The 17,828-nt window shown below is 48.5% G+C and overlaps 2 protein-coding genes across 5 annotated transcripts in view; both read right to left on the reverse strand.

Annotated features, from left to right (window-relative positions):
- The window catches only part of LOC115472220 (CDK5 regulatory subunit-associated protein 2-like), a 513,663-nt gene extending 497,233 nt beyond the window's left edge, over window positions 1-16,430 (reverse strand). For all 4 annotated transcript variants that reach the window (XM_030206414.1, XM_030206412.1, XM_030206413.1 and 1 more), the window contains exon 1: window positions 16,266-16,430. In XM_030206414.1, the coding sequence (XP_030062274.1) occupies window positions 16,266-16,413 (148 nt within the window). In that variant the 5' untranslated portion in view covers window positions 16,414-16,430. The remainder of the gene's footprint in view (window positions 1-16,265) is intronic.
- Window positions 16,402-17,828, reverse strand: part of LOC115472221 (CDK5 regulatory subunit-associated protein 2-like) — a gene marked incomplete in the record, with an annotated part of 793,551 nt that continues 792,124 nt past the window's right edge. The window contains 1 exon segment of the mRNA XM_030206415.1: window positions 16,402-16,604. Within this exon segment, the coding sequence (XP_030062275.1) occupies window positions 16,428-16,604 (177 nt within the window).

A 17,828-nucleotide genomic window follows, 5' to 3' on the forward strand; every position in this document is an offset into this window, starting at 1 on the left:
GCCCCGAGATGAGGCTTCCTCCTCCTATGCCGGCTACGACGTCGATTTCGGACCAGAGACCCCTTGGTGCGCAAGTCGCGACGGGGTTTTCTGGCACGGGCCCTGAGTCGGCGCCTGTGAAGCCGAGGATTCCTTCTGTGGAGGACGCAGAAGTGAAGAGAGGAGAGATTGTTCCTGTGGAAGAGCTCGGAGTAGTAGGAGGTCAATCAACTTGCCTACAACCTCAACAATTGATTTTTCAAGTAAGTCGTTTCTACCTGAAAAGCCCCAACAAAACTTTGGATAACATATGGGAAGCGCTTGTAGGTTTAGAAGCCGCATTCACTCAACAATGTACTCAGTTAAATAAGAAATTCACATTAGACAATGAAAGGATCACTGAAATGGATATGATGTTAAAATCTGTGGGCAAGGAAGTTGAAACTAATTCTTCTGCAATTAAAAATTCTCAACAAATACAAATAAATTTAATAAAAGAGAATATGTATCTTCAAAATAGGATTGAAGTACTGGAGACTATCAACGCTCAAATGCTCTCAGACTGATAAATTTTCGCTAAACAAGTTGCTATTTCCCCCATTGATAACCTTTAAGCAATATTTAACAGACGCTTTAAAAATTCCAGAAAAAACACATCCACCTATTTCAAAGATTTTCTATATAGAACCGTTCGCAAGAAAGATTCTTCACAAAGGGAGGAAGTTAAAACCCAATCATTGGATTTAAATTTGACTCAGATTATCGAAGGAGACAATGAGGGTTTAACAACAGCAATACTTAAAGTGATTTTCATACTCCAACCGGATAGAGACTGGATCCTCAAACAATTTTTTCTAAATAAGAGACCTGATTTCCTAAATTGCAAGATAAGAATGTATCCGGATGTCTCTAGAAATACTCAAAAGAAAAGACAGGAATTTCTGAACTGAGACCAAAGGCATACAACTTGGCGCCTTATTTTGGCTGAACTTTCCTGCAAGTGCGTGATAAAACTTAATTCAATTAAGTATGTATTTTTGAGGCTAATCAATTAAACTCTTTTTTGGAGACAACGTTGAGAGACTTACATCCTCCATTATCAGGAACACTAATAACTTCAACTCCATAATAATTGTTTATTGCTTGGTATCCTTATATCAGCCTCCATTTGTTAAATTTTGAAGTTAACTTCAAAAATTGGAATATTTGCCTGTAAATTGTGATAATTCTCCCCTATATTGTGGACTATAGACGAGTAATGATCTTCTTGTTATAATAATTTTTTCTCTTTTTTTGTATTCTTAAGAATTTACCAAGATACTAAATCGTCTTTATCTGTAATCAAGATATTATGCTTGAATATATTTTGAAATGAATAAATAAATAAATAAATAAATAATAAAAAAAAAAGAAACAAGGGATCATAATACCACAATTCTCATGTAGAGCCACAAAACACCCTTTAAGGGTGGATAGTGTTCACAATGAGCTCCTTTTATTAACGACCATATGTAGATCCTTCAAGAGGTAGTGTGTCATGATTTAGGCTCTACACCCTTTCTGCTGTTTTGGTGCCACCTCAGTAAGGCCAACACACAATCTCTCCACTGCAAAACACTATACACAAACTTGTGCAAAAACACACTCATAACCTTACCAACCATAACAGCACTAATTCCAAGGACAGGACGAGCTACAACCTTATGCATGGAAAGGCAGCACTATAATTAACATCGGGCTCTAAAACACCAGTACACAACCTAGTGAAACAAGAACAAAACAAAAGAAAAAGGGCTGCAATACTACACGCTAGCAGAATACTGCATCTTGATCACACATGAAAACACATGACACAACAGATATGAAGGCAAAATACTGAACTGGAAAGTTACCTCCAGAAGTCAGACTCAGCATGCAGCAATACTAGAAAAATTGAAACTTGCATGCAAAATATCACAGATGCACATTTCCAAAAGCTGACATATTCCAATTAATAAATTCTAAATAAAAAAAATGTTTTCTACCTTTGCTGTCTGAGCATTTAGTTTTTCTATTAGCTTTGGTCCCAGTGTCTTCTGTTTTATGCAGTGTCTTCTTTCCATTTGATATTTTTTCTTTCACCATGTCCACCATCCTTCCGGTCCTTATGCGTCCTGTCTACCATCTGTAGCCCTGTCCCTATCCTTTCTCCAGTTTCAACATCTGCCCTCAAAGTGTTCCAATCCAGCCCTTAATTCAGCAATTTCTCCTCCATCCATATCCAACATTTCTCCTCACTCCCCTCCATCCATGTGCATCTACTTCCTCTGTCTTCCCTCCCCCCTCCATCCATGAACAGCATGTCTCCTCTCTCCATTCCACTCCATCTGTGTGCATCTCGCTTCCTGACTTCCCTGCCCTCCATCCATGTCCACTCTCCATTCTCCCCATCCATCCATGTCCAGCAATTCTCCTCTCTCCCCTGCCCTTCCCTCTCTCCATGTCCAGCAATCTGTTCTCTCCCCTGCCCTCATCTCCTATCCCCCACCGCCCTCCCCTCCCCTTCTCTCCATGCCAGAAATCTGTTCTCTCCCCTGCCCTCCTCTCCACGATCTCTTTTCTCCCCTGTCCCTCCCCTCCCCTCCATTGTCCAGCGTTTCTCCCTGCCCTCCCTCAGCTCCCCGACAGCTCTCCTCTCCGTTCCTTCCTGCCCCCCCAAGCGTTTAAACCCTACTGTCCGTGGCAGCAACATCAGTAAAGAAGAAGGCACTGCAGGCTCGCCTCCAGCTTCTCCCTTCCCTCTTCACACAGTGTCCCGCCCTCGCGGAAACAGGAAATGCATCATCGCAGAAGGCGGGACACAGTGTGAAGAGGGATGGGAGAAGGTGGAGTCGGAGGCAAGCCCACAGTGCCTTCTTCCTCATTGACGTCGCTGCCATGGAAGGTTAAAACATACATACACAACACGCACGCACGGGGGAGGGGGACCGAGAAGAGGAGGAGGGCTGCCTGTCAGGGAGCTGATTCGTGAGTTGGTAGGGCTGCCGGGAGCTGAGTCGGGAGGGAAGGAGCCCTGCGCTTGTGGGGGCAGCAGGGGAAGGTCACGGTTGGGCTGGGGAAGCTTAGCCTCCCCAAGCCTCATACGGGGCGCCTATGATGTTTTTTGAGAGGCAGTGACCAGAAGGTCCGGTCACACCATGGAGTGATACAAAGGGATTATAACATTCTGATAGCTACATAAGGGGAAAATGGCATTGGTCAGTTTAGATGGTCACTGTCCCCCCAACTACTCAGAGGAACACTGGCTGTGCTCTAGCTGTATGGCATCTGTGAGTGGGATCTTTCGTGAGACGAGACATTAGGCCAGATATTCCCCTGCAAGGTTCTGGGGGCACTCCGGCCCCTCAGGTGGTGAGGAAATGTCCAAGAGATGTTCTGGCACTGGCAACATTGTCTACACATCTCTCTCAGACAGATTCCTTGGGCTTCTCCTCACCACCTGAGGGGCCAGGGTGCCCCCCAGGTCCTGGCAGGGGAATATATGGCCTAATGTCTCGTCTCACAAAAGGCCCCCCACTCACAGATGTTCTACAGCTATGAACTGCGTGATCACAAAAGAAGACTGCAGTCATGTGTGCTCCCCTCCCTCCTTCCCCACTGTGGAACATGGTAGCAGCTTCTATAAACCTTACACCTGTGTCAGGTGCTGGAGTAGGCAACCTAAGTTCAACTGCTGTTCTAAGCTATAAACATATTCCCTGTCACCTCTTTTATAGCTACTGGAAGCATGGCATAATGGTCTGGGGTATGGCCTGGGATCCTGGGGGTGGCAGGTTCAAGTCACACTAGAACTTCTTGTGATGCAGGGGGGAAAATTGGATTCCTCTCAATTGGATAGCACTCTGGTTGAGTGCTTGATCATTAGCGTTTATTTACTATACCGTTATTTATTGCACTTGCAAATACAAAACCGGTTTACACTTTCTAAATTATATATATATCCACACTAACACATATATTGGAAATAGTAAAACACAGCAAACATAATCATTCGTACTAGAAAGGTGAGTAACAGTTACAATGCTTGATGTTGAGGAGGAGTTCTGCTTGTGGATACTGAAGGTCCTTTGGACCAGGGGGGGCGTAGCCAGACTTGCGTGGTAGGGGGGACCACAGCTCGAGGGGAGGGGGCACATTTTAGCCCCCCCTGCCGCCGCCCCCCTGCCGCCGCCATTGTCGCCCCCCCCCGTCTCTGCCGACCCCCCCTCCCGCCGCGAACCCGCCCCCACTGCCGCCTACCTTCCGTTTGTACAACGTGCAGGACGTCAGCATGCAAGGAAGAAGACTTTTCTCTGCCAGTGCCGCTGCGTTCTACGGGAGAGGACGTCGGTTGGCGGGGAGTGGGGTCCCCCGCCAGTAAAACAGAAGGTAGGCGGTGGTGGGTTCGCCGGGAGGGGGGGGTCCCCACTGAAATCTCGGGGGCCCAGGCCCCCTCAGGCCCCACGTAGCTACGCCACTGCTTTGGACTCTTCTCTCTACCATCTCTAACCCTCCCCTCATTCTACAGTCTCCTTTTCCTAGGGATTGCCTAGTAGTGTTTAAAGCCTAGCAGTTGTCAGCCTTGCATATCAGGGAATCAATACATATTTTAGAAAGTGGAGGCACAGACCTCTGTATGCTTATATCTGTAACATTGCATTTGTAACAAAAATGAAACTATTTACAAATGTTTTTGGTCCATTGCCTTTACTGTGGCTACCGCTGCTCCTCACTGAGCATCCTGAGCTCTTTCAGTATTTGCCCCTGAAAGTGGTATAGGGCTCCTAGTTCCTGCTACACTTCTCGGTGCCTGCCTGAGACAACAGGAGCTGGGCTAGGGTGGTTGTCAGGGTGGACTTGCCGGCAGGGGGTAGCAGCCATTTCAGGGTGAGGCCCAGCTGCTGTGACCTTCTGCCTAGCTACCTGGGCTCTTCCTGCACTCCTTCTTCCCCTTCCAGTGGGGACATGTCCCTCCAGAGGTCCTCCTCCTCTGTGGCCCTATTATGGGATGAGGGGCATCTCCCACTAACCAGGGTCCAATAACACTTCCACCTAGGCCCTCTTGGCAGCAGGCTGGTCCGGGCCAGGCTGTGCGGCAGCAGGAGGGTGAGCCCTTTGTTTTAAAGGTTTGCAACTGGGACTCAACACATCCAACATGGCTTGCATAGTGGCACAGCTTTATATTGGTAGGCAGGGACAGCTAGGGGGCTGTTGATTGTACCCGAGGGACATCTATGATCTGCGGCATCAATGAGATGACATAGCAGGGAAACCCTGGGGCCAATGATATGATAGCTGTTTGTCCCCCGAGAGGATTATCTCCCTACAGTCACGCAAGACTGGTCCTGGCCCTGCTTGAGGGAAATGGGTTGACCAGGCACTGGCTGGAGTTTGTTTGCCACTATGCTGTTGCATGGATGGGCCACTGTTTACACCTCTTGTCAGGGATGGGGGTGTGTGCGAATCCCCATGCCTATGTAGCCTACAGTTGGCTGGGAGATAGCAGGTGATCCTGTTTGATCCTCCTATCCTTCTGGCCACCTCTGCTGGGACCCCCATGAGAACGGCACTTTAGATACTGCAAGGTGAGAATCCTAAGCTTGGGGACATCGATCTGTGATGTAATCATGCTAGCTGACTTGGGGCCCTCACTGATGCCTGTGGCTGCATATCACCCCATGACCATGATCTTGGGGGGGAGGGAGGAGTATGCATAGGTGGTAATTTTCTTAAGGAGGGGTTTGTGTCCCACTATCATGTAGATGTTTCAAGGGCCTCCAGCTTTGCCCTTGAGGGATGTTTCACAGGAAAGCATACCTAACCTTGGACCTCACAATGGTAAATACAATCAGCGTGTGCTCTGGGCCAGATTTGGGTGGTTACTTGTGCTCTGATAGCCCTCTCTGGTCAGTGTACTTCTTCCTTGAACACTCCTCGCGGAAACAGGAAATACATCATCAGAGGAAGGCGGGACACAGGGGGAAGGGAAAGGATGAAGGCGAGCCTGCAGTCAAGCTGTGCTGTTTTCAGTGCTGTTGCTGCGAACGGAAAGGAGGGCTGTGGGGGAGCTGAGGGCGGGAAGGAGGGACCGAGAGCTGCCTGCAGCTGGGTTGGGGGGGCAATGCCCCCCTCGTCCCCCAAACCTCGCCCATGGTTGAAACCCCCTGCTCAGTGTGCGGCGGCGGCAGCTAAGAAAGCAAATAGAATGTTAGGTATTATTAGGAAAGGAATTGAAAACAAAATGAGGACATTATAATCACTTTGTATTGCTCCATGGTGCGAACACATCTTGAATATTGTGTCAAATTCTGGTCACCGCATCTCAAAAAGATAAAAGTACAGAGAAGGGCAACCAAAATGATAAAGGGGATGGGATGACTTCCCTATGAGGAAAGGCTAAAGCAGCTAGGCTCGTCAGTTTGGAGAAAAGAGAGCTGAGGGGAGATATGAATAAAGGTCTATGAGTGGAGTGGAGTGGAACGGATAGACGTAAATTGCTTGTTTACTCTTTCCAAATATATTAGGACTAGGGAGCATGCAATGAAGCTACAAAGTAGTAAATTTAAAATGAACTGGAGAAAATGTTTCTTCACTCAACGTGTAATTAAACTCTGGAATTCATTGCCAGAGAATGTAGTAAAAGCTGTTAGCTTAGCAGGGTTTAAAAAAGGTTTGGATGGCTTCTTAAAGAAGAAGTCCAAAGACCATTATTAAAATGGACTTGGGAAAATCCACTGCTTATTTCTAGGACAAGCAGCATAAAATGTATTGTACTTTTTTGGGATCTTGCCAGGTACTTGTGACCTCGATTGGCCACTGTTGGAAACAGGATGCTGGGCTTCATGGACCTTCAGTCTGTCCCAGTATGGCAATACTTACTTATGTAGTTATCATTCTGCCTAACCTGGAGTGGTAGTACAGCTAACAATTTCTCTGCGGACCTCAAAACTTGTATAGGTTGATAAGCTTGCAGGGATGCTGATAACAAATGTTAAAGCCTCATCCTGCAGTGCTTTGAAGAGAAATGGAAAATTAGGTTCTTACCTTGGTAATTTTCTTTCCTTTAGTCACAGCAGATGAATCCATTAACTGATGGGTTGTATCCGCCTACCAGCAGGTGGAGATAGAGAACACTGAAAAACCACAGTGACCCTTGGACGGCTAACCCCAACTGCCTTCAGTATTTGAGATTTCCAAAGAAGATTGAACCATAAAGGTAGAATACCATAAACTTTCCTCACAGCGAACAAATGCCCCAGAACAGGAGCCATAACCATACAAAAGAGGGATGATCTCAACCTCCTGTAGTAGAACATCATGTAGAAATTCTGAGAACTGATTTCCAACTTCTCCCAATGAGATATATATCTGCATGAAAGATCTGAACAAAAAACAAAGTCAGACAGGGAGGGATCATGGATTCATCTGCTGTGACTAAATGAAAGAAAATTACCAAGGTAAGAACCTAATTTTCCCTTCCTTGTCATCAGCAGCAAATGAATCCATTAACTGATGGGATGTACAAAAGCACTCCCTAAATAGGGTAGGGACAGGCCACACTGCAAGCAAGCACTTGTGCTCCAAAAATCGTGTCCTGCTTCGCTGCAACTTCCAGCTTGTAATGCCGGACAAATGAGAGCTGAGAAGCCCAAGTAGCCGCACGACAGATCTCTTAAAGAGAGAGTGCACCCGTTTCAGCCCACGAGGAGGAAATCGCTCTCGTGGAATGCGCCTTAAACGCTTCAGGCGGAGACCGGCCTGAAAGCAGATACGCAGAAAAAATGACTTCCTTGAGCCAATGGGCTATAGTGGCCTTCGACGCCGGACACCCACGTCGAGGACCTGTCAACAATACAAAAAGGTGATCGGAAGCCCTGAAGTCATTTGACATCTGTAGATACTGCAACAGCGCCCTGCGGACATCCAAAAGATGTAACTGCCCAAAGGAGTCTGGGAAATCTTCCTTTGCAAAGGAAGGAATAAAAATGGGCTGGTTCAGGTGAAACGCTGAAACCACTGTAGGCAGGAAGGAAGGCACAGTACGTACCGTTACTCTGGACTCCGAGAATTGTAGAAAAGGGTCCCGACAGGACAGCGCCTGAAGCTCAGACACACGTCTGGCCGATGTCATGGCCACCAAAAGACTGTCTTGAGAGTCACATCCTTCTCTGAAGCTCGCTTAAGCGGCTCGAAAGGCGAACACTGGAGAGCCTTCAGCACCAGGTTCCAGGCCGGACAAGGCGACCGCACGGGGAGGACGGAGCCTAAGCACCCCTCTGAGAAATCGGGGCAATGTCCAGATGAGAGGCAATGGACAAGCCAGAGACTTTCCCTCGATAGCATGTCAATGCTGCCACTTGAATCACAGGGAATTGTAAGCCAGGACTTTTTGTAAGCCGTCCTGCAAAAAGTCCAACACCGACGAGACAGAAGCCCATGTGGGAGTGATCGCCTTTGAAACACACCACGCCTCAAACTTGCGCCAGATCCAAGCATAAGCTGCGGATGTGGACCGCTTGTGGGCCTGCAATAGAGTGGAAATGACCTTGTTAGAATAGCCCTGGTCTCTCAATTGCGCCCTCTCAAGAGCCAGGCCGTAAGACCAAATCGGCAGGGATCCTCCATAGACACCGGACCCTGAACCAAAAGGTTCGGCACCAGGGGCAAATGAAATGGAGCCTCCCCATCATCCGACGGAGATCCGCATATCACGGACGCCTTGGCCAATCCAGATCGATAAGAATCACCAATCCCCCGGTGTAGTAGAATCCGAAGTAAACTCACCCTATCAAGGGCCAAGGAGGGAACACATCCAACCCTGCCGAGTGAGGATCTCTCCTTCTGCTGAAAAAGCGAGGCACTTTGGCGTTTGCACTTGATGCCATTAGATCCATTCCGGTTGTCCCCCATTTGGCACAAATCTGAAGAAAAACTTCTTTTACCAGTTCCCATTCCACCGGGTCGATTTGGTGTCTGCTGAGAAAATCGGCTTGCACGTTGCTCTGACCTGCTATATGAGCTGCTGACAGGAGCTGCAGGTGGAGCTCCAGTGGCAAATCTGAGCAGCCTCCGCGGCCAGGGCCCTGCACTGAGTTCCGCCCTGACGATTTATGTAGGCCACTGCTGTCGTGTTGTCTGACAGGACCCGGACAGCAAGCCCCTTCAGAGTCTTTTGAAAGGTCATAAGAGCCTGGAATATCGCTCTCAATTCCAAGCGATTGATGGACCACCCCGCTTCCACGGGTGTCCACTGACCCTGAGCAAAGCTTCCCTGGCAATACACTCCCCAGCCCAAAAGGCTGGTATCTGTTATCACCAGGCACCAAGAAGGAAGCGCAAGCGGCATTCCTTGGCGCAGCATCCTGTCGGAGAGCCACCACTCCATACTGAGCCGGGCCGCAGGGAGCCACGTTAGTCTGCGTTGATACTCCTGGGAAATCGGAGGCCATGTTGAGCAGGGCAATCTGCAGAGGCCTCATATTCGCTCTCGCCCAAGGAACCACCTCCAAGGTGGCCATCATCGACCCCAGCAGTTGGACAAAGTCCCAAGCTCGCGGGTGAGGCATCCGCAGGAGCAGACGGACCTGATTCTGAAGCTTGCACCGCCTTTGGTCGGGGAGAAAGACAAACCCGAGGCTGTGTCGAACCGGACCCCCAAATACTCGAGAGACTGAGAGGAGGTCAGGTGACTTTTGGGTATATTGACCACCCAGCCTAGCGCCTGCAGGACTGCAACCACTCTGGCTGTGGCAAGACGACTTTCGGTTGCCAAATCCGCTCTGATGAACCAGTCGTCAAGACTAAGGGTTGAACTCTGATACCCTCTCGCCTGAGACAGGCAGCTACGACCACCATTACCTTGGAAAAGGTACGGGGAGCTGTGCATAGGCCGAAATGCAAGGCCCCGAAACCTGGAAATGTCCCAACACCGCAAACCAGAGAAACCACTGATGCAGGGGCCAGATAGGAATGTGCAAATACGCTTCTTTAGGTCCAGAGACGTGAGAAACTCTCCTGGCTGTACCACCGCAATGATGGAGTGCAGGGTTTCCATGCGAAAGTGTCGTACTCGGGAGGGCCTCGTTGACTCTTCGCAAGTCGAGGATCAGTCTGAAAGACACGCCTCAGCAGTCATCGCCCGACTGGACAGAAATATACTACTATTACTACTACTTAACATTTCTAAAGCGCTACTAGGGTAGGCAGCGCTGTACAGTTTAACATAGAAGGACAGTCCCTGCTCAAAGAGCTTACAATCTAAAGGACAAATGTACAGTCAGTCAAGTAGGGGCAGTCAAATTGGGGCAGTCTAGATTTCCTGAAAGGTATAAAGGTTAGGCTGCCGAAAGCAACACTGAAGAGGTGGGCTTTGAGCAAGGATTTGAAGATGGGTAGGGAGGGGGCTTGGCGTAAGGGCACAAGAAGTTTATTCCAAGCATAGGGTGAGGCGAGGCAGAATGGGCGGAGCCTGGAGTTGGCGGTGGTGGAGAAGGGTACTGAGAGGAGGGATTTGTCCTGTGAGTGGAGGTTTCGGGCGGGAACGTAAGGGGAGATGAGGGTAGAGAGGTAAAGAGGGGCTGCAGACTGAGTGCATTTGTAGGTAAGAAGGAGAAGGTTGAACTGTATGCGGTATCTGATCAGAAGCCAGTGAAGTGACCTGAGGAGAGGGGTGATATGAGTATATCGGTTCAGGCAGAATATAAGACGTGCAGCAGAGTTCTGAACGGATTGAAGGGGGAATAGATGGTTAAGTGGGATGCCAGTGAGGAGTAGGTTGCAGTAGTCAAGGCGAGAGGTAATGAGAGCGTGGATGAGAGTTCGGGTGGTGTGCTCAGAGAGGAAAGGGCGAATTTTGCTGATGTTGAAGAGGAAGAAGCAACAGGTCTTGGCTGTCTGCTGGATATGCGCAGAGAGGGAGAGGGAGGAGTCGAAGATGACTCCGAGGTTGCGGGCGGATGAGACGGGGAGGATGAGGGTGTTATCAACTGAGATCGAGAGTGGAGGAAGAGGAGAAGTGGGTTTAGGTGGAAAGACGATAAGCTTGGTCTTGGCCATGTTCAGTTTCAGGTGGCGGTTGGACATCCATGCAGCAATGTCGGATAAGCAGGTCGATACTTTGGCCTGGGTCTCCGTGGTGATGTCTGGTGTGGAGAGGTACAGCTGGGTGTCATCAGCATAAAGTTGATACTGGAAACCATGAGATGAGATCTGTGAGCCCAGGGAAGAGGTGTAGATTGAAAAAAGAAGGGGTCCAAGGACAGATCCCTGGGGAACTCCAACAGAGAGCGGGATGGGAGTGGAGGAAGATCCATGAGAGTGAACTCTGAAGGTGCGGTGGGAGAGATAGGAGGAGAACCAGGAGAGGACAGAGCCCTGGAACCCAAATGAGGACAGTGTGGCAAGAAGTAAATCGTGATTGACAGTGTCAAAAGCAGCGGATAGATTGAGGAGGATGAGGATGGAGTAGTGGCCTCTGGATTTGGCAAGGAACAGGTCATTACAGACTTTAGAGAGTGCAGTTTCTGTCGAGTGTAGAGGGCAAAAACCGGATTGAAGTGGATTGAGGATGGCCTGAGAGGAGAGAAAATCAAGGCAGCGGCTGTGAACAGCGCGCTCAAGTATCTTGGAGAGGGAGATGGGGTGGTAGTTGGAGGGACAGGTAGGGTCAAGTGATGGTTTTTTGAGGAGAGGTGTGACTACGGCGTGCTTGAAGGTGTCAGGGACAGTTGCAGTGGAGAGAGAGAGGTTGAGGATATGACAGATGGAGGGGGTGACAGTATGAGAGGAACAAGTGGTGCATTTCGAGGAGGAAAGAAGGCGGGCAGTTTCCTCCTCGGTGATATCAGGAAAGGAGGAGAAAGAGGCCAGGGCAGGTTGGTTGAGGGAGAGGGTTGAAAGGTGAAGAGAAGGAGGTGGCTTGGTAGTGAACTCAAGGTTGATTTTTTGCATCTTGTCGTGGAAGTAGTCAGCCAGTGATTGAGGAGAGAGTGAGGGTGGGGGGGGGGGGGTGGGAGCGGAGGGCACTTTGAGGAGGGAGTTAAGGGTGGCGAAGAGACGACGAGGGTTGGAGCTGAGGAAAATTGGTCAATTGGGTGTAGTAGTCCTGTTTGGCAGGAATAGGGAGGACTGGAAGGAGGATAGCATGAATTATAATGAAGGAAATCTGAATGGGGGCGAGATTTCCTCCAGAGGCGTTCAGCAGATCGGGCGCAGGAGCGAAGATAAGGATGCAAGGGGTCACCAGGGCTGAGGATTAGTACGCCTTGAGGGACGGGAGATGGATGGTGCGAGGGTGTCCAGAGCAGAGGAGAGAGTGGCATTGTAAGCGGAGACAGCCTTGTCGACAGACTCGGAGGACATGATGGAGGGATTAGAAATACTACAGGATAAGGTGGGAGGGTCAATAGCCTGGAGATTCCTGGAAGTAGTGGTTAATGTTGGGTGGGGCTGAAGAAGTGTGAAGGTGATCAGGTGATGATCAGAGAGAGGAAGAGCTGAGGCGTGGAAATTGGAGGGTGAGCCGGAAGAGGAGAGGACGAGGTCAAGACAATGGCCATTTTGGTGAGTAGGGGTGGTGGAGCACAGCTGGAGGTTGAAGGAGGATGTTAGAGTGAGGAATTGAGAAGCGTGAGAGTCGGATGGGTCATCAGCATGTATATTAAAGTCTCCGAGAATGAGGGACGGAGATGAGGGATCAAGAAAAACAGAAAGCCAGGCATCGAAGTCAGTGAGGAAGGAAGAGAGGGATTTATTAGGGGGGCGGTAAATGACTGCCACTCTGAGTGGCAACGGGTAGAATAGACGGATGGAATGGGCATCAAAGGATGAGAAGCAGTGAGATTGCGGTAGGAGGAGGGGTTGGAAACTACAGGAGGGCGAGAGTAGTAGCCCAACTGGGCGGGGAGTGTGGGAGAAGAGATAACCTCCATGGCATAGGGCCGCAACTGAGGCAGAGTCATCAGAGGAGAGCCAGGTTTCAGTTAGGGTGAGCAGCTGAAGGGAATGAGAGATGAAGAGATCGTGGGTGAAGGGAAGTTTGTTGCAGACCGATCAGGCATTCCACAGGGCACATGAGAAGGGGAGGGAAGAGGGGGGGAGGAGGGGAATAGAGATGAGATTGGAGACATCCCGGAATAATTTGCAAGGACAGGACGAGGACAGGTGGGGGGGACCTGGATTGGGATTAATGTCTCCCATGGATAGCAGGAGGAGGAGCAAGAGAGTGCGGAGGAGGGGTGGGGGAGGTAGGGCTACGAAGACGGGATGCACTTAGGAGGAAAGGGGATGGGTTAATGGCAGGAAGGAAGTGTTGAAGGTTGAGAGCTAGGAAGGAGGAGGTGGACAAGAGAGATGGTGAGGTGGTGAGGGACGGGGGTGAATAGGGTATTGCAGACAGGGCCGTGCCAACACGGTAAGCGAGGTAACCATGGCAGGAGGGCGCCATCCTCTGGGGGGCGCCCCGCCGCACCATGCTTACCTCGCCCTCTTCTCCCCAGATCCTTTTTCATTTTGTTTAAATTTACCTCTGTCCGGCGGCAGCGTAGCCTTAGTGAGAAGGAGACAGCGCTCCCCCCGCCCCGACGTGTCAGTCTTCCCTTCGCTCAGTTCCGCCTTCTTCTGACATCAGAAATGACGTCAGAAGAAGGCGGGACACTGAGCGAAGGGAAAGACTGTCTGACACGTCGGGGCGGGGGAGCGCCGCCTCCTTCTCACTAACGCTACGCTGCCGCCGGACAGAGGTAAATTTAAACAAAAAAAAAAAAAAAGGAAAAGGATCTGGGGAGAAGAGGGCGGGTAGTGTAGTGATCGTTTCGGGGGGGGGGGGGGGGGGGCAACTGCAGGGGGGGGCGCCGGAGAGGGGGGGGGGCGCCGGAGACCCTAGGCACGGCCCTGATTGCAGTAGTGAGTAGGACTGGAGAGGACATAGGTGGGCAGTGAGTTTCAGCGGTAGGGGGAGAGGAAAAGATTAGGAAGGGATAGGGCAAGGAAGAGAATGTGTACAGGGGCCATAAGTAGTGACTGAGGTGTTACGGGTGTAAATGTAGTGACTGAGGTGTTAAGCAAATAGATAGAGCGGGAAGTTTGGATTGGAGGCTTAGAATTGGAACGGTAGGCGGCAGGCAGGCAGGTAGGCTGGGGAGGAAGGTAGGTAGATGTGCTGCTTGAAGGCAGGCAGGTAGTTGATGGGCAGGTAAGCAGGCACGACGATGGCTGAGGTGTAGGCAAGTTGATGGGCTGGCGAGCAGGTAAGTCAATGGGCTGATAAGCAGGTAGGTTGGTCAATGGCTGAGAAGAAGTTGATGGGCTGGCGAGCAGGTAAGTCAATGGCTGACAAGCTAGCAGGCAGGGAGGCAGGCAGGTTGGTTGATGGGGTAACAGGCAGGCAGGCAGGCAGGTTGGTTGATGGGCTACTAGTCAGGTAGGCAAGAGGGCAAAATCAGGCAGGGCTGAGCAGGTGAGTCAATGGGCTGACAAGCTGGCAGGCAGGCAGGTTGGTTGAAGGGTTAACAGGCAATAATATAGCAATAAAAATGGTGGCTTCATGCCAAAACTTATCCCATTTGGAACGGCGTCCGCGGGACCTCCCTGGAGGAGCTGGGCACCACTCTCACCTCAGAATACCAAGTCAACGAGCTCCGGTCAAGCTGCACTGAACCAGAATCTCTGGAAAAAGCCTCAGAACAGCCACACAGTAAAAGCGTGCTTTTTTTTTTTTTTAACGCTGTGAGGAAGTTGGAGGCAGGCAGCAACAGAGGGACTCCGGGAGGATGGGGGAATGGGTAAGGCAGGGAAAGGGCGAACCTATATGCCTTTAAAGTGGCACCACCAGCCACAACACCCCTGCTCAACTGGAAAAGCACAGGAGCCACCCCAGGCAGAAATCCAGGTGCTGATCAAGCTACATCCACACCTGCTGGGAGATAGAGAAATACTGAAGGCAGTTGGGGCTAGCCGTCCAAGGGTCACTGTGGTTTTTCAGTGTTCTTTATCTCCACCTGCTGGTAGGCGGATACAACCCGTTAATGGATTCATCTGCTGCCGATGACAAGGAAGTTGAAGATATTAACCTGAATTGTACATTTAACAGACAACCAGTGCAAACTTTTCAAAACTGGAGAGATGTGAATAGATTGGGACAGACCTGACAAAACCCACGCCACTGCAATTCTCTAGGTGCACAAAAGGGGATACCTCAATACAAAGCACTGTAGTAATCAATGTCAGATCTAATAATTTATCACTTATTACAAGTCAGAAAACTCTAAAGCTCCCTTCTTCATACCTTTTTAGTTCCTTCATCTCTCCTGAAATATGGGGCTTAGATGTGATCTCAGGCTGGGGAAACACGTGTCTGGGAGGATGGCAGCCATACAGCCAAAACTAGAAGCTGATTATTCTCTGGGTAGCAGCAAAAGAAACACAACCAAGAGATTCCCACCAGCCCAGCATATCCAGTGTCCCTGATTAGAGACTACATAAAAGCAAAGCCAGGCTGACATACTTTTACTGTTTTGAAAATTTCCAGTGGCCTTATCCTGTGGATATTCTACCCATCCATTTCTGTTAATTTCGTTACTGTTCCTGGTTCCGGATCCTGCTTGTTCTGCTCACCATCCTTAACTCCTGATCCTAGATCCACACTCTGCAACTCCTGGGGCCTAACCCTTTCAAGTATGCTGTTCTAGTTCCTGCTCCTCATCCTTACTGCTGTTCCTAGCTCCACTCTGCAACCCCTGGGTCCTAGCCTTCTCAGGTACGCTACCAATTCAGAGTATGAGTATCCTCCTTAGCAGGGTTGGCCAACTAAGTTCTCAAACACTTGATTCCACCTCATACACCCTGCCTTAGCTGTCACCTGGTTTTTCAATGCTTATATCTAATTTTTTGACTATTAATGCAGTGTTTTAGGTACCTTCTGTCATTAAGCTTACTTAAGACTCGATTTGTGAGGTCCTTAAACAGACTGTACATAGAAAAAATGGTTTTGTGATCCAATAAAAATATTACAACCTTGAAAGAAAAGAAGTAATAAATATAAGAAAGATAGAAATTAAAGGTTGAAAATAAATGCAGACAGCAAATAGGCAAGGCAGTATTTAAAGCAAATATACAATTTAGCTGACAAAGCATAAAGCTTTTTACTGGGTCCAGTATATTAACAAAAACCATGAAATAGCCAATGTACTTTTACAGTTAAGTTCAACATCATCAGCATCATAAGAGGCCTAAAATTTTGTTCAAGATTAGATCAACTCAAATTTACTCACCCTTAAGCAACATGCTGTTAGTACTGGAAATATCCTTTAGACTTTCAATTGTTGATTCAGCCATATACAACTTCTCATTTAGATTTTCAGTCACTGATTCAGTTTCGTGCAGCTTGTCGTTTAGATTTGCAGCCACTGATTCAGACATATGTAATTTATCCTTTAGATTTTAATTACTAATTCAGACAAATCCAACTTTTCTTGAAACTCTTTATTTTGCATCTTATAGACTTGAAGTTCTTCCTCTGCTCTCTGATGCTGCAGGTCAGTACTCATACTTTGTTTAATAAAAGATCTATATGATTTAATTGGAATAGGTAACCGTGATTTGTTGTTAATCTGCAAAACAAGCAAACAAAAAACATAACTGCTACTATTTCATATGCTTTTCTGAAATAAACACATGGATTGTAATCTTATGAGAGATCACCTATGATGAGGGGCAGGCGGAGGCAAACAGGTATCTGTGTCTTCATGAAACAGCCTCACAAAAGCTGTATAATCCAGGCTACAATATGCCCATGCAAGTTTACACCTGCTAAGGACTCGGTTCTCAATGTTTGCATTTGTGACACATTTTATACATAAGAACTGCCACATTGAGTCAGAACAAAAGAGATTTGCATTAAAAAATATTTATTTTTATTTTGACCTATAAAACCACGTGTCCCTGAAACATGCCTAAAAACAGAATAATCCATTTGTGTATCTAAAATGTAAATTCCTACAAATGAGATGACGTGAAAATGTGATTCCATGTGCCCTAATGAAAGGCGAGTTTAATTCTACTTCCATTTAATTTCAATATATTCTATCATCTTTATAACACCAGCTTCCCAAGGCAGAGTACAACAGTTAAGATGAATTCATCAGGAAACAGGATATCCTCACTGAAATCTTGGCCATATGTATTGTATAGAAGAACAGTGAAGAAAAATGAACACAAACTACAGAGTTTATATTTGCTTTTTCTACCAGCTACAATAATTTTTGAAGCTGTTTTATTTCTTTTCTCCTCCAGCTTTTAAGGCACTGCATATCCAACATAAACAGCTTTAGCCTTGTTACAGATGGATCAACAATAAAGAACGACAACGTGGACGCAGCAGCTCATAAGTTTGCTTGTTTTGTTTGGGGTGAAGGCTATGACGATGGTGGCTGCGTGGGGGTGTGGACAGATTAACCAAATTGGCTTCCTTGTTTACAGAACTTACTGGACTAGAAAGGCTCACTTCCACTCTTCTATTAAACCTCCTTTGGCAGCTCTCCCCCCCGGAGTCTTGCATCTTTCTCCCTCTGTGTCTTCTGCTGCCCGCTGTCTCCCATCTGCGTCGTCATTTTTACTGACCTGAAGTGTTCTCCCTCGGCACCGGCGATTCACAGTCAGCCTTTTGCCAGCATCGGGGCTTCTCCTCAGGTGCATCCTGGACTCCCGCCAACTCTAACGCAACTTCCTCTTTTCCGCAGAGGTGGGAGTGAGAAGTGCCTGAAGAGAAAGCCCCGACGCTGGCAGAAGGCTGTGAATCGCCGGTGCTGAGGGAGAACGCTTCAGGGCAGTAAAAA

This window comes from Microcaecilia unicolor, chromosome 6 (assembly GCF_901765095.1).
Source record: "Microcaecilia unicolor chromosome 6, aMicUni1.1, whole genome shotgun sequence".
Lineage (NCBI taxonomy): Eukaryota > Metazoa > Chordata > Amphibia > Gymnophiona > Siphonopidae > Microcaecilia > Microcaecilia unicolor.